This window comes from Serinus canaria, chromosome Z (genome assembly GCF_022539315.1).
Source record: "Serinus canaria isolate serCan28SL12 chromosome Z, serCan2020, whole genome shotgun sequence".
Lineage (NCBI taxonomy): Eukaryota > Metazoa > Chordata > Aves > Passeriformes > Fringillidae > Serinus > Serinus canaria.
The window spans coordinates 49968665-49992888 of record NC_066343.1 but is presented as its reverse complement, the minus strand read 5'-3'; the positions used below and the strand labels follow the sequence as shown (position 1 = coordinate 49992888).

The window sequence follows — 24224 nt, the reverse complement described above, 5'->3', positions numbered from 1 at the left end:
ACATTTGTGTCTAATTTACAATAGTCAAAAGCGCATATTTCTAGTAATTAAAGGTTATTGTTAACACTTGAACTAGAAAAAGAGGATATGATGAAATGCAATGGATTTAACCTGACAGAATGGAAAAGTGTGACTTCTGAAAGGAAGTGCAAAGGTTAATTAAAAATTAGATTGTATTAAGCAAAACTATTTTTCATGCAAAACATTAGATCTTCAGCAACTGAAAAGATGTAGTACACCTTTGTATACTTTAAGCTTTGTTTTACTTTAATCTTCTGTGAACTGCTTTTTTTATTAAATCGAAATATATGTTATATATATATTTATATTTATTACATATTGTTTATTAAATATTTATATATATATCTTTAGACCTAAAAATACCTATATAGACCTATTTATATATCTATATATTAACATGCTATGCTTTACCCACTGACAGTACAGTAAATTACCTTCAACCATACTATGCCAGTAATTAATTTAAAAAAAAATAGCAAATAACGTTTACTATTTATGCATAACTATTAATCCAGCATGTTCAGCACTACACTGGGTGCAAACCAGAGATAGTGCTTAAACTAAAAGCCAGCAGAGTATTTTTTTTCGGCTGTCTGCCTCATAATTTGATGGACTTGCTGGTAATGTTAAGTTTTCCTTTTGGCTAAAAAGAGCAAAGACAGGGAAAGATTTTTCCCAGAGACTTTTTTGATAATTTAGAAAATGCCTTAAATGTACAGGCAGAGGAGTGAGCTCAGAGACTGAGTTTATGCAGAAACCAATACAGTTTCCCTTTAAAAGGGGAACCTGAGGTAGGGGGTGGTGCTTGGTTCGGTTCGAAGGTCTCTACTAAAATATTTGCAGAAGTATTTACCACATGTGGGGGTTTTTTTAGAAGTTTAAACTGGTTTGCTTCTCCTAGATATTTCCAGCACATTTCTTCCTAATATGCTTAACTTAATGCAAGATATTTCTGGATTTTTTTTATCTGAAAAACTTCCTCAACTGTATGTCCAGAACACTAAAATGGTTCCAAAGCTTGTATTTACTATTAATTGTTTTTAACACATCTTAATACTGTGGCTGATGTGGCATAGTAAGTTCAGAGCCATTTTAGTTCAAAGTTACTGGTGCTTGGCCATTGTTGAGCCTCTCTGCATGTTTCATAAATTGAGAAATTTCTCATTGTCCCATTGAACTGAAATTTCTGATGTTGTAGATATAACAATGGTGTCACTGGTGTCACTTCATCCTCTGGTGAAATTCCAGTCATCTTCCAGGAAAGCCTTGCATGAGCAAGCTTCAGTATTAATGAGGGAAGACTTGCTGATTTTGACACACAGATGTTTACACTGGAGTAAAAGGAGGATAGCTTAAGAACACGTTGAATGAGACAATAGGCAGAATAACATGGAATATAAAGATGTGTTGATACCAGGGACATTGGAAGCCTTCTTTTCTCCAAAATTCATCAACAGCCCCACAGACATATTTTTTACTGGCAGCTTCAGAAGACAGCCTTGTGAAAGATATCTGGGCTAATCAGTGCAATGCAATCCTCACCCTTTACAGAAAGGAGGATTTATCAGCTGGTTTTTGCTAGAATTCTTCCACACAGTAAATAAGTTATTCCAGTGCAATTATTCTAATGCTGCAACTAATTTTCTTCACTTTTACAATGATGAGGCATCATCAGCCTTTCTGGAACACACAGAAAATAAACCACAGATTTTTCTAAAGCTGTAGTTTTTAGATCTAGTTTTTACTTGTCAAGAAAATCAATGATAAGAGATTCTAGTCTCTGTACTCAACTGGACAAATATTGTATTTCTTAAAGACATACAGGGTATTTTTATTTCTTACATGCCATGTAAAATAATTTTCAGTTTTGTCTATATACACACTTTTAATACATGGAGTCACGTTTGTATGTAGAACATCTCTAGGTACCAAATCAAACAAGAGTTTCTGCCTCTGTTTTTGACACTAAACAGATAAAAAGCAGACAGTTTAACGGCATGTATGAGTTGTACAGCTTGTAGTTGTTTAACTTTGTTCTAAGTGGACCTTCTGTTTAAGAATGGATAGTTAAATGTAATGAGAAATGTAATGAGATACAACTGCTGTCTATCAAGGTGCAATGCAGTGCACTGTAGAAATGGGGAATATCTAAAGTTTGCAGTAATAACTTTAGTAGATCCATGTAATCTTTTGCAAAAGCACTGTACAAACCCTTGAAAAATGCAATAAATTAAGAACTCAAATAATACAAAACCCAGTAACATTGAGAGATGAAAAATTAGTAATTTTTTTCTGATTTTGAGTATATATTGTCCTCAATTTTGTTTTGCAGTTGAAAACACAGAGCATTTCTATTAGTGATTTTCAGGCACAGCACCTCAAATGAGTGCATCTTCATGATGCACTACAGTGCTTACAGTTGGTCCTTAGCTGCGTAACTTTGAGTAACTTCCAAGACTTGGCCTTGTTATTCCTAGTGTGTTTTGTCTGCTCTCTCCTGCCCATTGGCATTGCCTGTCACTGCTGTTTTGGTCATCTCCCTTATATCCTTGTTTCTAGGTTAGAAGTTTAGATGTTTGTTTCTGATGTGTAATTAAGAATGGGACAATTACAATAGTTAAATAAATAAGCGTAATTACACTATCAAGAAGAACCTTCTGTTGCTAAAATAAATGCTTCTTCATTTCTCATCAGCCTTCCTTTTATGATGCAGTAGACCCTGTAGATTTTGAAGGCTTCCTGATGACGCAGCTGAACAACTTGGACTTAGATCTAGCACAAGAACTTGGGGACTTTCCTGAAGATGATCTGGATGTTGTCTTTACACCCAAAGAGTGCAGGACTTTGCAACCCTCTATGCCAGAAGATGGGTAAGGAAAGTTTCTCTCCCTCCAAAATGCTGCAAAAATAATTAAAGTTAGTTTAGAATAGTTAAAAATAGTTTTGAAATGTTGATCCAACATCACTCTGCCACCCATCCAACCAGCACACAGTTCCTGAACTTCGAATGTTTGAACTTTGCCACTGGCTCTGTTAGGCTTGTTTGCACACTTAAAATTATGCATGTGTTTACAAAACTTCCTTGGTAACGGCACAAGTGAGGTAGGCATCAACAGGAAGAGGAGTAAAGAAGAACAGGAGGATGGTATGAAAATAACTTTTGCAGCTGTGATGCCAGCGATAAAAGTTTATTCTGATCATGTAACAAACACAGTATTGATTTTTTTGGGTTTTTTGCCAGCTGTGTGTTACATGGCATTGATCAGATCACTAAAAATCTCTTTCCCAGTGCCTGTCTTGCTTAAATGGGAGGAAATCGTTCATACTTCATAAGGTTTGGGAAGGGGAGCGAGTGTTAATTTCTAGTGTAGAAGACACATGTGGTTTCAGGCTGATATTGATGAAATAATTACTCTGTTTTAAACAGCTTATTTAGGTAGCTTATGGTGACACTGGTGCTCAATGGTCCTGCAAATATTTAAGCTGCTTTGAAAAACAGGCATGCTATGAACAGAATAATTTTTCAGAATGAGAAAACTCATCAGGGAGTTTTCTGATGCGGTATTAGAAAGTCTATGCAATGTATACAAATACTCTTCAGGGACTGTTTCACTGTAAATGGTGCCTTTAAGTAGAACTCCAAAGATCTGTTGAGTTTTGCAAGCAGTAATGGTGAGATAAACGTGAAGTCAGCACCATTTAGCCCCAAACTGCTGCATCAGCAGAGATGGGTAACTATACAGTGTGTTTGGGATGGGGGCTGGCTCCTTATAGTGCATACAGGAAATGAATGGCACAGGCTATACTCATTGCTGTGCAGAACCGCCACGCTGAGAGTCTAATAGGCTTTGTTTACATTGTCTTGGCCCACAGGGTAGACCTGCATCCCCCTCTGTTCCTGCAAAAGTTGCTGCTCTAATTTTTACCAGCCAGCTGTTCAACCTATAGCCCTATATTTGTTCAGTATTTTCTGCTCGACACACCAAATATGAGGCTAAGTGGGAAGCACAGTTTGTGTGATTTTTGCCAATTATAGACTAGTTGAGAATCCTCTCTCTAAGCAAGGTTTCAGCCTGCAAGTAATTTCTTCTTAGCCAGTGCTTCTCTCAAGAAGTTCAGGAGAACAAAGACAGATGTAGAGATGAGAGGCCACACTAGGTTACCTCAGAACACTTTGAATCACATAGCTTCTAATATTTGCACAACACGTGATTTTCAGTTGAAGTTACTCATAGAAAAGTCCCAATCTTTTCAAGGTATTCTTGTTTTTTCTGTGAATTTGAGAGAGAATGGATGTGGGAGACAATGAATGGGATTTTTTGCTTGAAGTAACCTTTTATTTAAACAATGGACAAAAATATTGAAATAATTATTTAACCTTTGAAATTACATCTAAAATAAGGCCATTTCTTACCTATTTGCAAGGTTACTTCCCACCATGCCTGATGTTAAAATAGCAGTTACCTATTTGTTTTTCCAGTAGAAGACCATGCAGGCTCATTCTGTACAATCAATTTTAAGCCTAATTTATACCACAAAGTTATTAAGTGTTCTATAAGGAGTCTGTGACAAAGCTCAAATAGTCAATACCAACAAATGTGCTTTCAGCAGATTTTTTTTACACAGCAGCTTGCCACTTAGCCGTTCACATTGCTATAATTGATATTAGTATTTTTACAGAAAATCCTGATCAAGGGTGCCAGGATGTGTTAGGGAGGATGAGAACACAGCAGGGGCATGCACCAAGGATGGGCCTGCAGGCAGTGCAGTCTTTGATGTATGTGTGTGCAGAGAGCAGGAAACAGGTACCACCGACCAAACTGGGTTAATGTGCTGCCTGCCAGCAAACACACCTCCCACCTGACCCAGACGCAGGAACCACCAGAGGCAGGGGCATTTGACAGCCTGGCATCAGCCAAGGCTCTGTCCCACTGTGCACACACAAACCCAAACAAGCTGTTAGCCAGCCTCAATAACCAGTTGCAAATCTCTTAGGAGTTCTATGTGGAAAGTACTAAAAATTATCACAGCTTTCATCTGTTCCTGTATTGAATGTGTATCCTACCTACTCTTTTACTTACTTGGATAGGAGAATGCTATTCAAATTATTCTGGAACAGGTCATTAAAAATTTTAAAAATGGGCATAGGAGAATTATGCCACAGCGTCATGATGTGAAATTCATGGCACACTGGCTGAAAGACCTGTAGTTTCAAATAGTATCCAGGCTATCAAGGAGCACTGACAACCCCCCTTTTTTAAAAAAGAGAAAATGAAATGATAATATATTCTTAGAATTTAAAATTTTATTATGCTGTCTGATTAAAAGCTTTTTAAGCTTCAAGTTCTAAACTTTAAGTTCTAAAGGGGATCCCTTTCTAAGATTTTCTTTGTTTCTGTGAGAAAAGAAAATTGCAAATACATAAAAACTGGGTATTTGCAAGAGTCCAGGAGCTGAGGCCTCTAAAATAATATTTCTATATCTTGAGACTTGTTATCAAGTTTTGAAAATCACAAGGTTGGTTATGTTGTGTAATTTATTTAATTTTGCTATATTTTATAGCAATGTCACTCTTATATTTTTAAATAGATAGTGTAACAAGTGGTTACGTCTGCTAAATGTATGTTTGCACATTTATCAGCACAGTACCAAAAACGTGCATAAGGGAATTCATGTAGTACAGAGGATTTTTTTTAAACCTCAAACAATAGTTTAGCAGTAAAATAAATACATGGGAGAGGACTAACAGAGAGGACTTTATCTGACTAGCATGTTTAGATAAATTTATTTGTCCTGAAAGTATGACTTAGGAGCTGAAATACGTTCTTTTTCCACAGGGTTGAACTGGACTCACACGTCAAAGACTGTGTTCAGACTTACATCCGTGAGTGGCTGATTGTGAATCGAAAGTAAGCAACATAAAACTAATAAAATAAAAAATACATTTCATCTTACTTATCAGAGAGGAGAAGCTAGCTTTTATAAGTAATCCTAAATTATGACTTTAGTCTACAATTGAAGATAAGAACTGACTTTTCAGCAGAATAAATAACCATACTGTTTTGTTTGAGATGGTGTGTACTGCCAAATACTGTAGCATCTGCTTCTTAATTATCAGGCACTCTGGGAATGGATGAGAAGTTGATGGGAAAAAATTCACATCAACCCTCTGTAGTGATGGTTTATCTTAATCAGGAAAACTAGGACTGTTTGATCCCACTAAGAGGAAAGATAACAGGGATAAAGATTATATTTGCATGCTTTTCTCCTATTCACTGCCCTGAAAGTTCAATATGATTTGATTTCCAAATGTGTCTGAAAACTCAAGGATTATGGGCTTTCCCAGCAGTAGTTGAGTGTGTTCACGGGATTATCCATGTTATACCCAAATTTTATATCGTAAATTTCTGCACTTGAGCTCAGTGTAATTCAACACAGAGAGCTGGGCCTGTAGTCATTATAAGTGCTTAATTTCCTTCAGTTTAGTTCATTATTTTTATTTTATTTTATTTTATTTTATTTTATTTTATTTTATTTTATTTTATTTTATTTTATTTTATTTTATTTTATTTTATTTTATTTTATTCTGTCCTATCCCATTTCATATGTAAAATGTGAAGGGGCCTCTAAGTCAGTGCTCTCTGTTGCAGGGATGTCTGTTCCCAGACTCTTAGGGGAGTCTGTGGGATGTCTTGCCTCCTTCCCCATCACCTCATCCTGTTCTTCAGAAAGAGGTTTTTGGGGCTCTGTTTTGTCTGTAGCACTTCCCCTTCAACCACTCCTGCACTCATGCCCAGCTCTTGAAAAGCAGAAGGAGCAGCAGGTGGTTGAGTGCTGACACATTTGCTGCCATTTTGTTGTGCCTCTTCACTCACCCTTGTTTCTCTGTGTTTTTCTGATGTACATCAGCAGCCAGTGCCTTATGGGTTTACAATGGTGATTGCAGAGGAATTTGCACTGTTTAACTGTGCAGCTTGTGCTCCTCAGTGGAGCAACTGCTGGGGGTTATTAAGAGACTTCCTCCAGGGGTGCTGATGAAATTGATTGAATTCTCGGAACTGCTCTGCAGTGAGTCACTAAAAGTAGGCTAGTGGGTTTTGTTGGCTCTCCTCCCTCACCACTCAGAGCAGAGGCACTAGCTCTTTCACACAGTGCTGTTCTGTATGCTGTAAAGAGCCAGTGTGCAGCTTTGTTTGCGCACGGGAGAAGGGAGTAAGCAGTAAAGTAGGTGAAGTGAAAAATAGAACATAGCTATTTTTGCATTTATGTGTGCTGGTAGAAGTGTGAATGGAGCCACAGAAACACACATATGTGGAAAGTTTTGCTGAGTGTTTTACTGTTTCATTAATTCGGGTGAGGTAAATTTGCATTCAAAATCTTTACCGAGCAGTTGACTCTGTGGTAAACATGATGGTGGACTGTGATAGAGAGCTGAGCTTTGGCAGCTGTGGCTAACAATGCAAGCAAGTTATTAAAAATTGCAAAAAACAAAACGCTACCAAATATGCTGCAGTGTCACATAATCCAGTGATAGATTGATATTGGGAATCTCATGTATGCTTGGACAGCTTTTTTTTTTTTTCCCAAAACGAGTGTGAGTGGAAGAAAAGATATCAAGAGAAAAATGAGAAAAAAAGTAATTGTAGAAGGCTTTCCATTGTTTTGAGGAAGGCTGGAAAAACTGCAGCTGCCTACTTGACAGATGTTATAGAACAGGTTGCTGAATATATTGTCTGGCGAGGTATGGGTGAGAGAATTGTGTGAATGACTTTGATCCACTCATGAATGTGAAGGTTCATAACAGAGATTGAGGCGTCTGCAGTGGGTGGCATGAGCAGAGGTCATTCTCAGGCCCCAGGGTAGAGAGGTATGTGGCAGAAATTCTAGGCACAGCTGGAGTCCATGTGGCCTTGCAGGAGGCTGAATGGGTAGCTTGTTCCTGTGCCTGTTTCTCCTTTCAGTTGTCCTTTGGGTTTTTTCCTCATCTCATTTTCTTAATTCAGTGTGTGCCTATTAAATTGACGTGTGTATTAAAACCATGGTTTACCACTTGGTGTGTTTTAATTGCTATAATGCTTTTCAAAATAAACAAACAATATAAATAAATTTTCCAGTAGTTATGGGGAAAGGCGTCTTTAGTGTAGTTTTCACACCGCAGGGAAAATGTGAACTCAGGTACATAAATTTCTCCATTAATCATTTGTTTGCCACCAGAGGTAGTGAAAAAAAAATCTATACAACCTTTTTTTGGATTCTTAAATGTCTTAAAGTCATGCAGAATTTCTGCCTTCCATTCTGGATAATTACAGTGGTTCCAAAACAAGGTCACATCCAAGGAGAGCTGGGATTGTCTTTTTATGACCAGTTTTCATTACAGTGAACTGGCAAACGATTAAAATGCAAACAATTAAAATTAAAACACATCAGAGCATATAATTCAGTTACTCCCAAAATGTAATAAAAAGGTGTCTCCCTGATCAATAATTGCTTACTGTGTCTTCTTTATGAAAGGACTCAGATGCTCAGTCATTTCTTTGGGAGTATCACAGAAAGGAAAATGAATGAAGCAGGTTGTTGTAAATAAGGATATTGATTGCAACAAGACCATCACAGGATTTAGCAAATTGCATACTAAAGTGAAAGAAACAGAGCTCTGGATGCATCTAGCACCCTTTTTTTGGGGTACCTGCTGTTTTTTTTTCCATCTGCCTCAAAAAAGTAACTTGAAATTTCAGAAGAATTTTTCAAAGCTGCCAGCCTGGGGGGTTACACTGGGGCATAGAAGTAGCCCCCTTCCAAATGAGGCATTTTTCTGGAAGTAGATTGTTACATGTGATTTACTTGGGATACTAGCTAGGTCCAGGATAAGGGCAGTAAGAGATTTGATGTATATAGTTGAAGAGGCCAGCCAAGAGTTAAGTGATCCTGATCTGTGTTCTTAAGGTCAGTGAAATAATCACCATGTCTGATGAGGAGATGAGAGCAGATTTTGTACCTAGGTCAGGTTTTTCTGCTGTCTCAGAAATTATCTGAATTATCTTTTTTTTCCTTTCAAACTGTTCTTAATATACATTATAGAGTTGCAATGGTGCATTAAACATGTTAAAGTTGTGAAATGTCGCATTTTTACAAAAAAACTGTGCTACACTGCTTTTTGCAGAACAATCTTTTCAGTTTTTAAATAATTTTTAATTTGTCTTTTCTGTTTTATTTTCCCTTAACACCTCCTCATGTTATCCTGACTTTCTTGGGCTTCTCCATAAAAGAAACCAAGGGATTTCAGAGACTTGTAGCCTGAAAAACAAGGGATCCCGAAAAGATTTTCACAAAACGCTTCAAAAACAAACATTTGAATCAGAAACATTGGATTCTGGTGACGCAGCTTTTCAGGTACGCAACTTTTCTTCACTTTGGGAAAAGTGATCAAATGCAGCAGCTTCCCTCAAAAGAAGCATTTGGTGTGACCTCCCCCTGAGTGTTGTGTGCAGTTTTAGTCACTGCAGTATAAGAATAGAGATATAAAGCTATTGGAGAGCATCCAAAGGACAGACACAAAGGTGGCGAAGGGCCTTGCAGTGAAACTGTAAGAGGAGTGTCTGAGGTCGCTTGGTCTGATCAGCCTGAACAAGGGGACACTGAGGGGAGACCTCAATTGCAGTTCACATTGTCCTTGTGAGGGGAAGAGGAGGGGCAGGCAGATCTCTTCTCTGTGGTGACAGTGACAGGACCCAAGGGAATGGCCTGAAGTTGTGTCAGGGGAGGCTTAGGTTGGATATCAGGAAAAGGTTCTTCACCCAGAGGGTGGCTGGGCACTGCAACAGGCTCCCCAGGGAAGTGGTCACAGCACCGAGCCTGATAGAGCTCAAGAAGTGTTTGGACAATGTTCTCAGGCACATTATGTGATTTTTGGGGATAGTCCTGTGCAGGACCAGGGGTTAGACTCTGTGATCCTAGTGGGTCCCTTTCACCTCAGCATATTCTGTGATTCTCTGATCTTTGATGGCATCAAGCAGAGCACCTTGCTGTAGGCTTCATGGCAGAGGAGGCATTAAAATCCCCTCTGCTAGCTCACCAGGAGCCATTCTGTGACACCCTGGTGCCCAAGCCACACCTTGCCATTTTCCTGTTTTCCACCAGGTGGGACCCCAGCATGCACCTGCTGTCCCGGAGGAGGCCTCAAGGACGAGCGCGGCCTGCTCGGACCCGGAGCTGCGCAGCCTGCAGCCGGACCCGCGGCTGGAGCACCTGCTGCGGCACGCCAGCGCCGAGGAGTTCGAGAGGCTGAACGAGGAGGCACGCCGCACCAACAGGCACCCCGAGCTCCTCAGCCTCTACCCCTCCGTGGATGAGGTGAGCCGGAGGCCGGCTGTCCTGCTCCGCTCTCCCAGCTGGCTGTCCCAGCGCGCCCGAGGTTAAAGCCATACCGCAGCAGATAAGCACTACGCTGCACTCAGTGTGGGCCAAGACACATGCTGGTGATACGGCAATGTCTGTGTCACCTTTCATAGTAGCTTGTAATTGGGGTCCACAACTGTAAATATTTGGTGTCAATGCCAGTTAGGGATCAGGACTGTAAATATTCAGAAATAATAAATCTATTTCCTTTCATCTCTTGGGACATTACCTGCCCAATGAGGGGGGGAAGATGCTAGTCTGTAGCAGTGGCTCAGCTACTGTCATGTAAATGTTTGATGCACGTGCGTCAATTTACAGTTGTTTTAATTGAGTATGACTGTTTAATGATAGGAAGATGTAGTGGAGATACGACCAGTGCCAGATCGCCCAAAGGAACATCTGGGCAACAGGATTTTGGTGAAGCTGCACACTCTGAAGTAAGTAATCCTTTACAAGCATTGCTCACCATTTCTGAGGTCACAGCAGTGTGCAGCTGCACACCTTATTGCACCACTGCAGCTGTCCCCTACAACAGCATTCACTGCTCAAGTGTTCTTTCTTAGTGTAGCAGAGAATTTTTTCTTAAAGCCATCTTTACAGAAGGCTTTAACACGCCAGGATGAAAAGGAGTTGGGAGTGAACCCAGATAATATATTTTTTAAAAAAAAGGTGATTGGTGTCCTATGCACTGCTGGACTTTTGTTGTAGTTTAACCCCAACCAGTATCCAAGGCCCACACAGCCACTCGCTCACTCCTCCACCAACAGGATTGGGGGAGAATCAGAACAGTAAATCTGGAGAACTCATGGGTTGAGACACAGACATTTTAATAGGGAAAGCAAGTGCCACACAGACAAGCAAAGGAAAACAAGGAATTAACTCACAGGTTCCCAATGGCAGGCAGGGGTTCATCCATGTCCAGTTATGCAAGTCCACACGTAATGTGACTTGGGGAGACATACACCATCAGTCCAGATTTACCCCCCTTGCTCCTTTTACCCCCTATTTTTATTCTGAGCATAGTGCCACATAATCTGGCACATATCCCTTTGGTTATTTGGGGATCACCTGTCCTGTCTGTGTCTCCTCCCAGTCTCCCACACACCTAGACTCCTCACCTGCTGAAGGAGTACCAAAAGCAGAAAAGGCATTAGTTTTGGGCAACAGTAACAGCAGAAACATCTTTATGCTATTAACCCTGTATCCAGCACAAATCCAAAACCCTAGTCCCACTCTGAAGAAAATTAATTCTCCCCCAGATAAAGCCAGCACAACCTCATAAACAGAAAAAAAATAACAATGTATGATAATTTTAACTGATCTCTGAGATCTTCCTGTCAAATTCAGAAAATACGTTGCATGCAGTCTACCACCCTTCTTTTCCTCTCAAAATCATCTAATATAATGCATTAATTTAAAAAATCCTCAAGACTTGGAGAAAGCTGAGGTCTGGAGCTAAATATTTCTCTGGATTTTAATGAGAGTTCTAGTCAAAATATAACTCTTCCTTTTTTTTTTTAATTATGCACAGCCATACGACTGCAGTATCGATCAGTGTCTTGTGTGTCTTTCCCTAACAGGTTTGATATAGAGATAGAACCTTTGTTTGCATGCATAGCTCTCTATGACATAAAGGAAAGAAAAAAGGTAAGTGTATATACAATATTTTTGTTCACTCAGCCTGGGTTTTTATCTTCAGAGTAGTAACTTAGGAAAACTTATAAAAACTTGCTACTTTTTTACACATGCAGTCTGATCCAGGATTCTTGTTATTCAGTCAGTCACATGCTTGCAATTGTATTTTATAGTTGTAGTTACAACTTTTGACTTGTTTTAAAATAAAATTTTAAGCATATTTGCTTTACAACATATTTTAACCCCTTTTTTCTTTTCAAGATCTCAGAAAATTTTCATTGTGACCTCAATTCTGACTCATTAAGAGGATTCTTGCGTTCTCATACACCCTCCATTGACTTGTCTACTCAGGCAAGATCAGCAGTATTTTCTGTCACTTATCCCTCACCAGATATATACCTGGTAATAAAGGTATGTTACAGTACTACTTTGACACCATTCTGCCTGTTCCTGTTGTCTGAGCTCAATGAACTGACAAACTGACAAAATATCTCATTTTCAAGCTACGAAGTTATATTACTACCCCGTGTACCAGTTCTACTAAGTACGTGGAATTTCCTATCTCTGCCTAAGGGAAATAAAAAATATAGTGAAATAAGGCACTTTCAAAAATTTTATTTACATTCTGTGGAGGTTTTTTGGCATTGGTTTAGTGCACTTTGCATCCTTTTGTTTGCTTAATTCTGAGACTGATTTAGCCTGAACCACTTCATTTGGAATGTCTTAATTATACTAGTTTCAGTGAAAATGCAGTAGTAAGTAATTGACTGTGTTGTCACATATATACTTTCTGCTTTCTAACAGATGGAAAACTAGAAGGTTTAGTATCAGTTACTCCATAAAGACAATTTTAAAAAATGATATACAGCTATATATCTAAGCGAGTTCTTTCAATTGCTAAAGAAACGTTACTATTTGGATGACTTTTTTTTTTTAATCATCCTATTGTATTGCTTTTTGTAGATAGAAAAAGTGCTTCAGCAAGGAGAAATCGGAGACTGTGCAGAACCCTACATGGTTCTTAAAGAAAGTGATGCTGGCAAGGTAAGTAAATAACTGTAAAGAATATTTAGATAAAAAAATGCATGCTAAAACCAAACAACCAAGCAAACAAAAACAACAGAGAAAGAGCAGATCCTTTGAAATAGGATGAAATTACTAAAACATGGGAGGAAAAGCTGGTTAGATCATCCATGGTGTGAGCAGTTTGATGTCTGTGGCTGACAGAAAGAAATCAAGAGAAGGCAAAGTGAATTATTGTTACTGACCCCTTAGGAAATCAATACTGACACAGTCTTGAGTCATGAAGCAGATGGGGGAGCAAAGGAAAAGACTGAAATGTAGAATTAGCAGAAATACTTGTACCTCAGAGACATCCATGGATTTGGATGGGCAGACGGCCTGTTGTAGTGTGCAGCTGTCCCATTCTGTACTGTTGTCCATAGATAATGTGAGTTCTGTTCAAGGCATTCACGGTCATTTACCTCCCTGGGACACACAGACTGTGTTTGCTGGGCTTCCACACGTCTCACCTTTAGAATATTGCTTTCAATATAATTTTTTTTCTGTATCTGATGAAAGAAGTAGAACCTGCTAAGGTTTCATGGTGATTGTTCATTCTGGATTTGAATATTACTGCAAAAATACTGGCTTTCTACATTTCTATAATACAAATTAACTCATTGAAAAGAAATTTAAGTGAATTTACAAATCAAAATAGCTACAGTTCTGTCTGTGATGTAGCAAGAAAATATGACATACCAATGTAAATATGTAACTTAGATTTTTGTATATGGTAGCATTGCAATAATTGATTGCTTTTGAAACAGCTGATATTTTCTTTGTTTCAGACAAAAGAAAAGATTGAAAAACTGAAAGCACAAGCTGAATCCTTTTGTCAGAGGCTGGGGAAATACAGAATGCCATTTGCCTGGATTCCCATAAGCCTAACTAATTTCTTCAACCTTTCAACACTTGAACGCGAAATACCAGAAGCTGAAGGTTTAAATGGTACTTGTCTAACTTTTCTAAGGCAAAATGACTCTTCAGTAGGACTGGGTATAGGAAACAATATTATTCACTCTGGCATCAAAAGTGAATCACAGATTCAAACTCATGTCTTGTCAGCTTTCCTTTTCAGTCCTACAAAGACTTACATATTAAATTTCTCACCATGTTGTCTCCGCATATTTATTTTTATGTCTGCTAAATAGTCTTTCATGGTTTAGGCCCAATTGAACACTAGCTTTGTAGAAGTAAAATTTCCTTTGCCCATGGAGTTAGCTAGCAATACTGAGCAATCAAGATACCAAACATATCGGTTTGGTAGGCAGGACCATTGTTCAATGTGCTTTACACCCATGAACTAAAAATTTAAATAAACTTTTGCTCTGCAGCAGAAATAATGTCACTTTAATAGGTGTGTCCTAATATTCCACTATTTCACATAGTTGGAAATTAAAGAAGCAGAATGTTTTAGGTTCTCTGTCCTCTGATGTTGATGAGATTTTCCTGTGGTTTTCTAGTGTACTCTGAGAATCTTTGTACTGCAGCAAAAAGCAAAAAACAACATGATGATACATTTAATTTCTCTTTGAAGGAAAAGGTTCCAGTAGTGACAAGAGGGCAACACTGCTGCAGGCAAGAAGACTTTCTGAGAGAGGTTTCAACCCAGAGGATAACTATCCAGCATCAAACTTCAAAACAATCTCTCTGACCCTTAACACCTTTTTTAAACAGGTACTGGATTCCCTTTAGGTCTGATTATTTCATAAGATATTTTTTTATCAATTGAATATGAATTGTGTTGGAAAAAGCTACCAGTTTTATTTGAGTGGAGACAGAGGACAACTGCAGTCGAGTAAATAGTAATCCACTTGCCTTGGATGTCTTAAGGGTATGGTTCACTCCTGACCCTTTTGTCCCTGTTATAAAGTATTGTTACAAAGGTACTGATTTTTGTCTTTCTCTTGGTAGGAAGGAGACAGGCTCAGTGATGAAGATCTGTTTAAATTTTTAGCTGATTTCAAAAGATCATCTTCCTTGCAAAGAAGAATTAAGACTTTACCAGGTACATAATTAATTTTGAATGGAAGGTGTTATATGTATTTTTATTCCCTAAACTGTTCTGTAAATTCCAAACCCAAAACCTATTTGATTTGGGTTTAAAGTCAGTAATATGTGCCAGTGTGAAACTTCCTGGGTTGCTAGTTTCACCTGAACACAGATGCTTTTGAATTTTTTTTCTGCATGAATAAGTATGGAGATTTAGATTTAGCTTGATACTTTTTAATTATTTGTTTTTCTCACTAATTTACAGTGTATTCTACTGGATATCTTTTGTTATTATTCAAACTGTTTGAAGACAGTTCTTTAAAGCAAATTTCTAGGAATCTTGCTACTTCCCTGCAATGCTTTGAAATGGTTCATATTTTATAGAAAGAGATTAAAATGTGTACACATTTCATTTTAGCTTGGTATTAGAGTCAACATTAGTTAAAAAAGTGGAGAAGTACAGGCAGTGTTTAGCTACTGTCAAACACCTGACCAGCTTAATTTTTCTTTTCAATTAAATTACAGCTCAGCCTTTTTTGCATTGTGGAAGAACCTTAAAAAATATGAGCTGAGGTCAAAGCCATTTTTTCCGTTTTGGCTGATTGCCAGAAATGACAAGTCTGAGCTCCACAAACGGTTTAAACTTACCACAGCAGAGAATTTAAATTGAAAGTCTGTTATAGTGGGTTAAATGTTATCAGTATTAACTCTGTAACTGCTCACCACAGAAAGCCTAGTTTTCCCAGTCGGTGGTGCCTACTTTGTCAGAGATTAATCCCTGCAGAATCTGAGGGGGAGGGGGAGTAAGAGACAACTGTTTTAGACAGCACACCTTTTGTCTCCCAGACAAATGTTATCCTGCTTGTGTGTGAAAGACACTAGAACATCATCCAGCATATAATACTCCTTCTTTCTTTCTATTTTCTTGAAACACTACAGGGTAGACTTAAGAAGCTGTGTGTTGCCCTGATTGTGAAGGACTGTGTGTAGACTACTTCCTCTATATCATTCTGTACCTATGATTTTCTTCTCGTGCAGCCCAAGAACCAGTTCATTTTTCTGCACTGTTGCTATGTAACCTTACATACTGTTTTAATTTTTCTTTTATTATAGACTGATCATTTTTTATATTTTTGTTAAGATTTTGTGATTTGATTTTAAAGGAACACTTAAAGTGGAGATTTCCCCAGCTCCAGAAAACATTGGTTATTGTTTGACACCAGAACTACTCCCAGTGAAGCCATTTTCAGAAAACCGTAATCGCCCTCTCAAAGAGATTTTGGAATTCCCAGTTAGAGAAGTGTATGTTCCCCACACCATTTATAGGTAAGAAATAACATATATTTTTAACATTTCTCTGAAAATTGTGATTCAGATTTTTTTTCAGAAGTAGAAACTAAAAATATTTTTTTAAAATTCTAAAGACAATATGTTAGGCTGATGATTTAATCTTCCTAGCCATTACAAGATAAAATAGCTGTATGATATTCCATAATGTGTTTACTAATCTAATTGTGTTGTCTTTTGATAAATTTTCTATAACATTTAAAAAAACTCTTTTAACAATTGTCATTGATTTGGCGTCTATCTATCATCTATCTATCTATCTATCTATCTATCTATCTATCTATCTATCTACTGTCTTTCTATTCTCCTATGTGTTTGTTTGTTTGTTTCTATTGTTAATTTGAGACATTTGAGTATCTGAGGAAATAATGTGTTGCTCCATGAACTTTTTAAGTGTGAATGAGCACTCTACACTATGTAATTTAATTTCTTGAAATCTGTTCTTTTATGATTGTTTCAAGTTGATCACAGTATTCAGTAGCATGCAAGTGAGCAATTCCAATAATTTATTTCCTAATAATCTGGAACATCTGAGTGTCCTATAGGAAATTAACAGCAGAAGAATATGTTTCAAGATGTTTGTGCAGTATTTCATTGCTAGTGAGTGGTGTTATAGTAATAGCTAACAGTAATTCTCATGGGGCATATTTGCAGTATAATAGATACAGAAATAACTTAAAATAATTACTTCCATCAGACCATTGTGTTAGTCAAGACAAGGGAGCTTCTAACAATAATAGTAGATTATGCTATTCTAAGGAAGATTTCTGATCCCTAAAAACAGTAGCTAGATACTGTATTGTATTAGTAGCAAAAATGTGACTACCAATAAGGAATCACAGAATGAAGGCACAGAATAAAGCGATGTACAGCTTACTAATTTCTTGCAGTTGAAATTAGCAGAGCCACCTCTCCCACCTGCTCACCTGACCCAACCCAGGAGGAGAAAAGGATGAGACTTGTGGTTCTGTACAACTCAGAACTGCACCACGACAAACTAATTTATTCCAGGGAGATGATCCACCTTCACAGTAAACTAGAGATCTGTTTGGCAGTTGGTGACACCTGCATTTGTGTCTCAGCTTGAAAGGAAAACAAAAAAGAGGAAGGCAAAACAAAAAAGACAAAATTTATCTTGCCATAAAACTTGCAGTGTGGTGTCAGCAGTAAATAAGTAAGCTGGTTTGGCTATAGCCTCAACAGAAGTTTTGGAGGAGTTACTCCTGGGCTCTGCCACAATTCAGTGGTATTCAATCTCCCGAGGGCAGCTCACAGCACCAGTACACTGAAATGCAGAGATTTATGGTACTTCTGTCTTCTCTGTGTATCAAAGATAGAATTGGATGGTGGTAGAACTTTAATGCAGACATTTCTATAGGGTAAGTAGTTTTTATAGAATTGAAAGTGGAAATGTAAATGAATGTGAGCCAAGATGTCTTTTTTTAGTTTAATGAAAAAATAAGGCCAGAATTTTGACTTTCCTACTCGTTGTCTGACCCCTGTACGTGTCAATTCCAATCTTCAGTCTCGCAGTGTCTAAAGGTCTGCTTTTAACAAAAACCATTGGCAACTACTGTATTTCTGAGCTGTAACAACAGTTGAGTCTGCACAGAATATTCTCCCTTTAGATCTCATCAGATTCTCACTTCTGCAACCAGATATAATGAGCATCAAAGCCACCATGCCTACAATTAATTTGTACTTCTCCTAAAGCAAATTTGGGTGTCTCCACACTATCCTTCCATTGCCAGGATATCTGTATTGAATACATACATGCACATTAGAGGAAATGCTTACTTATCGTTCAACAGTCACACTCTTTCAGCAAGAGTTTACACCTTACATGCTTAACCTTTTCTTTTAAATCTCCATTTTGATTTTCACCCTAAGTAAAAGTCATGGCAACAAGACAAAGTAGGATTTGTTCAGTCTAAATTGAAATAATGAAGACAACATCTATGAAGAATAGTTGCCTTTATTAATCTTTGCGTTAATTAGTGAATCAATGGTAATGACACAGCTGACATACATAGGTGATGTAGGCCAATGAACATCAAGTCCAACTGTAACCTGGCGCTGCCAAGTCCACCACTAAACCATGTCCCTTAAGCAGCACATCTACCCGTGACTGCACAACTTCCCTGGATAGCCTGCCAATGTTTGACGGCCCTTTTGGTGAAGAAATATATCTTAATACCCAATTTAAAGCCCCCTAAGGCTCCTTTCCTCTAGGTTAGACCCTCCCAGCTCCCTCAGCTGCTCGTCACAGGACTTATGCTCCAACCCTTCCCCAACTCTGTTGACCTTTCCTGGACACACTCCAGCACTTCTGTATCCTTCTTGAAGTGAGTGGCTCAGAAATGCACACAGGATATGAGGTGTGGCCTCACCAATGCTGAGTACCCAGGGGACAATCCCTGCCCTGCTCCTGCTGGCCATGCTGTTGCTGGTACAGGCCAGGATGCCATTGGCCTTCTTGGCCACCTGGGCACTGCTGGCTCATGTTCAGCTGCTGTCACCAGCACCCCCAGCTCCTTTTCCTTGGGCAGCTTTGCAGCCACTCTGCCCCAGCCTGTGGCACTGCCTGGGGTTTCTGTGACCCAAGGGCAGGACCCAGCACTGGGCCTTGTTGGACCTCACACCACTGGCTCAGCCCATGATCCAGCCTGTCCAGATCCCTCCATGGAGCCCTATGACCCTTTACTTAATTTAACTGTCATGTAATTCTCATTGCTTAGTTTTCCACATGGTGAATACCATTTTGAGTCTGAGATTAAACTAACCCATGAGGAGTAACTTTGAATTTGTAATAGAGCTAAATACAAAGTGCTTCATGTTATTTTATTTCCTTTCTTCTAATCTGGAAAGTAGAATCATCCTGTCTTACTTAAGCAATTTGATAGCATTTGGTCATAGATGTGAGTCATGGCTTGCTAGGACCTTAAAGGTGATTTAATGTTTCCTAGTTTTTGATATAAGTCTGCAAACCATTTTTTTTTCATCAGTGCTATACATGTAGACACTGGGGGGAAAGGTTGTAAAAGGTATTTCAGAGGAATGAATTGTTGATTTTTTTTGATTTTTTTTTTTTTGGTTGGTTTTGGTTTGCTTAGGGTTGTTTTTTTGGTTGGATTTTAAATAGATTTTTCCTTTGTGAAAGGAAAAGTGGAGCCTTCTGTTATAGTCTTTGAACTCAGGTCTTGCAAGACTTTTTTTTACTGGTGTAATGCCATTATTTTAAATGATGCTATTTCTGATTTATGCCAGAGAGATCAGCCAGCCCACTTTCTTTGTGCACTGTGAAATTGAGCACTTCTTTTTGTTGTGTACTTACATTTCTTTAATAAAAATATTTCCCTGAAATTGTCAAAACATTCCAAGATTTATTTCTTTCATACCCCTCTATTTTTAATAGGAAAAATCATATAATTTAAAGTTTGTTTGTCATTTTATTTTCTCATTAAATATAAATGAAAATTATGCTGTTTACTGCCACTATGAAATGTTGGTGCTGAGGAAGAGGGATTTGTCACATCACTTCAGCAGTAACTCAGTTTAACCAGGCACAGGAAGTCCTGTCTGTGATAGGGGTAGTACTTAACACTTAGGGGCTTTTTGAAGGGAGGGGAAAAAAAATCTTTTCTTTGCTGTTTCATTTCATTTAATTGCAAATGAAACTTAGCAATGTTCTCAGACTTGCTGTAGTCTGTGGTGTGAGCTGGAGGCCTATGCTTTGGTAGTAATCATTCTACCCCATCCTTGACTAGTGTGGGGTGAGGAAAGGCTATTGATGAATAACAGACACTGTTATTGTTCTCACAGTGCTATTTACTCCTCTCTGCCTCTCTGCCCATGGAATCCAGAGAGAGCATGTCTACTACGTGTGAGTCTTCTAAGGGCCCTTTAGTCTAGTTTTACATCTGTCCACCAACTCCTCAGATGATTCAAAATTTTAACAACATGCGAAAAATCATTCAAACTATTTTCCAAATTACCCACCCTAAAACACGGAATTTATGACTCATACACATCATCTTGTTGAAGTTCTGTCACTGTTCTATTTTCCTAGTCAATGGCTGACTAGAATGGGTTTCCATGTTTGGTTAAGCATTTGTGAGGTGAGACATTTTTAATTTTTAACCATTTTTTTTCCTGAAGACTCCCCACCAAAATTGTGAAAGAATCAACAGGTATTGAAAACTGTAACTAATGAGTACATCATCTTTTGTGTCTACTACTATAAGTTTTAAATGTGTGTTAACTCATCCATCACTCCTCACCTACAGAACATTGCTGGTTTGTATCAGTAGGGACTACTTTCACCTATATTGAGTTTTGCTCTGTATGGAATTCTCACCACAGTTATCAGTGAAGATGCATAATATCCATAAGAAGTTTGAGATGCACTTGCCGACACTTCACATGAGGCGTAATCTAGCAAACAGAAGGCTTCTTTTATGTGCAGCTATGCACAAGCAGTATTTACAAACACTAAATAAAAATGGTCACAGACTTGAAACTCTGAATAGATTTTATTTTGGCAGAGGATAGGTCTGCATTGCTTTGCCCATGGAAAATGATTAAATCACTGCTAAGCCCCATGAACATGTAGGAAGGTCAGTAAATTTGTATGAGAATTGCCACGTGGTGTCCTGTGCCAGGTTAGGGGAACCCTTAGCTTTCCCAGCAGGTAACTGATTCCAAAGTAGTCTCTTACCACTCTTCTGGGTAATTCTCTGACCCACAGAAGCTGTTGGCATCTGTGCCTCACCCAGGGCTCTGCTGGCCTTTGGGTCTGTATTCTCAGTGACACTGGGTGTTCTGCCATGGCTTTTGTAGATTCATGCTGTCTCTTGAATAGCTCTTTTGTTTTTTAAGCACATCTGACTGTATCTGGAGGCAGAGTGCTGCACGTTCTGAAGGGAGAGTGAGGGGAGAAATTCTGTCACATTGACCAGAAGTATTTGCTGTGATGCTGACATGTTTCTATAATAGTTCTGCTCAATGCAGAACCCTGGGGGAGATGCATTGCCTTCTGGAGCCCACCACATCCTTATGTACATCCTACTTGTCCCATTATTTAAAGGAGAGCAGTATTTGCTGCCCCAATGCCCCTGCTAACTGCCATGTGAAAATGCTCCTTGTCTTTGCTTCCCCTCAGGCTTTTGGATATGGATGGAGTGCAGGCAGTAGCACCAAGGCAGTGGTCAGCAGTGGGTTTACAATTCATACCTATGTGAGGGAGCATTTTTTGATCATCATCGCACCTTCCTGCTTTAGATGTCAGCCATCACTTTAATCTCTGCAGGATATCCAGAGTCAGCATTTGCCTCCGTTCTTCCTCAGTGTTGATAGGTTTAATACACATGTAAGCAAGATCCCTAAAAGTGCTTCAGCATAAATGGCACAAGTTTTAGCTTTTCAGTCCAGTACTTGGTGGAATAATGCTTCCTCATAGTCAGCAGAGAGCTCTCTGTGTTTTTACATATCTTTCATCTCAAGTCACTTCTAAAAGTAAAATCCAGTGCTCAGGTACATTATATAGATTTGTGACATCTTGTCCTAGGCTGCAGATTAATGAAGCAATGGATGTATTATTCAGCCTTCCCTACATGTATTTCTTCACTTCTGGCAGATGTAGTGTTGACAATATCCTTCATTTAATATGTCAGTCCCCCAAGTATAATTCAGTAGAGGTTACCAATATATTTTGCTCTTTCACTTAGCTTTCCTTAACATGATCTGGGAGAGAATTTGGCAAAGCAAAACTTGTACATAAGGTAGTAAGGAAGAGAGTGCACTGGTGTGACAGGCAGAAGTACCATTCAGAATGAAGGGAAAGGCAAGTTAAAAGCAATTTATTTTACTAAGGTATGCCATGTGCCACGTAGCTCACATTGGTTGAAAAGAGTAGCTTGGACTGTGTAATTGAATGGTACTGTCATGTTGTAACACATGGAAATCAGAAGAATAAACCACAGTTTTCCTGGTCTCGGGGTACAATAAATGGAAGATGGACTGACTTAATGACAATATTCTCCAAGGCTGCTTGACTTTTTCAGCTGGTGGTGGTACTGAGGAGAGATCTGTGATAAGGAGAGTGCAATTCTGTGGGCAGCTTCTGACTGCCACAGATGAAAAGAAATCATGAAAGTTCATGAGTAGTCCTCAGTGTTTCTGACTGAAAGCCAGCGTGCTTCCTCCAACACTAGTCTTATTCCTTACACTCAGAGGACGAGCAGTGAGAAACCTATATGAGACTGGGAAAACAAGACAGTAAATAGACATAATCATGATTCCAGAATCTGTGTATAATCCATGCCTACTTGAAATCTCAGATTTGCCATAAATTTCACCAGTGAAAAATCTATAAATTTTTTACTCTTCTATTGGAATTATACATCAGAAAATCACCTATCAAATTCCCCACAGAAATTAAAGGTGCTTTTTATGTTTAGTGATACGTTCATGTACAGAAGTTAGTAAACAGCAAAGTATGCTATATTTCCAATCATTACTTATATTCATTACTAATAAGAGGTAGCTTATAGAATTATTGTTTCAAATTTTCTTCTTTGTATTTACTCAGGTTCATTGATACTGCTTTTTGATTTGTATAATTAGAAATAGATGCCTTCTTTTTTGCTATAAGCTATGAATGTATGAACTTCAGTTGTTGATTTCCTTTTTTTTATCACCTCTGAGTGATTCTTTCCCCCTTCCAAAATCTGGTCACATCTGAGAAAGGAACGGCTTTCTCAAGAAATTCCTGTTTTCATTACATCAAGCAAAGATAATAGTTTGTTTGTAACAGAACATAGCTTAGTGTAGGTGAAACCTTAAACATAAGATGTTCTGTGTGTCACATCAAGAAATTGTCTTTTATTTGTGGACTTCTGAAATTGAGTTTGGACAGATCTTTCACTATGTAGGTGGAACTGAAAGACAGGGAGAGGAATGAGCAAGATGTTAATTTGTGCACTTAATTTCCAAGCAGGAATGCTTGCCATTTACCAATTTTTCCTTATCTTTCTTCCAGAAATCTCCTCTATGTCTACCCTCAGAGGCTGAATTTTGCTAACCGACTAGCTTCTGCAAGGAACATTACCATCAAGATCCAATTTATGTGTGGTGAAGACCCATCCTGTGCAATGCCGGTAATAAATGCTGAGATTTCTTAGCAGGCTTTTGTTTACATGCCTTCCTGAGAAACCTCTGAAGAGAGTAGTCATTATTTACTTCCCATCACCACAGTTTCTAAGGGGGCTTTAGGAAGCCTAACACAGAGAGCTTGAGAAGCTTTCATTCTCATCCTAAAGCAGGGCTATACTCCTTATCCTCAACAAAAAAGACTTTTTTGTGATTCTAGTGGAACCAGAGGTATGTTGCTCTCTCTTATCTAAGTCTTCCTACCCTATTTTCAGAAGAATGACATAATATCACATCAGTATCACGCTGGAATTTCTAAGGGTAAAATTCACAGAGCTTCAGGGACCTTTTAAGAAGATGTCTATTTTGCAGGGTAACTCCTCTGTATGTACTATGTTTACACAAGTGCCCAGGTATTGCGCTGGAAGGTAAAAATTGGGATCTTCATTGCCTGAGCATGAATGGATGCACAATTATGTGGTGTAGGTAGAGCTTTCCATGTTTGGAACACACTGTGTATTAGGGCGTATGTGTACACTACTAGCAGAGCAGACAGTCCTATCCATGTTCAGGTTATTCAGGATCTCTCACTGTAAGATCCTCTATTCAGCTTTACCAAGCTT

The 24224-nt window shown here is 38.5% G+C and overlaps 1 protein-coding gene across 8 annotated transcripts in view; it reads left to right on the top strand.

Annotated features, from left to right (window-relative positions):
* Positions 1-24224, top strand: part of DOCK8 (dedicator of cytokinesis 8) — an 89472-nt gene that overhangs the window by 20285 nt on the left and 44963 nt on the right. For 4 of the 8 annotated variants that reach the window (XM_050986685.1, XM_030237062.2, XM_050986686.1 and 1 more), the window contains 13 exons: positions 2716-2891; positions 5859-5930; positions 9288-9411; positions 10159-10371; positions 10768-10853; positions 11997-12063; positions 12313-12462; positions 13015-13095; positions 13902-14061; positions 14651-14790; positions 15028-15121; positions 16269-16431; positions 23492-23609. In XM_050986685.1, the coding sequence (XP_050842642.1) occupies positions 2716-2891; positions 5859-5930; positions 9288-9411; positions 10159-10371; positions 10768-10853; positions 11997-12063; positions 12313-12462; positions 13015-13095; positions 13902-14061; positions 14651-14790; positions 15028-15121; positions 16269-16431; positions 23492-23609 (1644 nt within the window). The remainder of the gene's footprint in view (positions 1-2715; positions 2892-5858; positions 5931-9287; positions 9412-10158; positions 10372-10767; positions 10854-11996; positions 12064-12312; positions 12463-13014; positions 13096-13901; positions 14062-14650; positions 14791-15027; positions 15122-16268; positions 16432-23491; positions 23610-24224) is intronic. The other 4 variants (XM_050986687.1, XM_030237064.2, XM_030237065.2 and 1 more) reach the window with 2 other exon arrangements.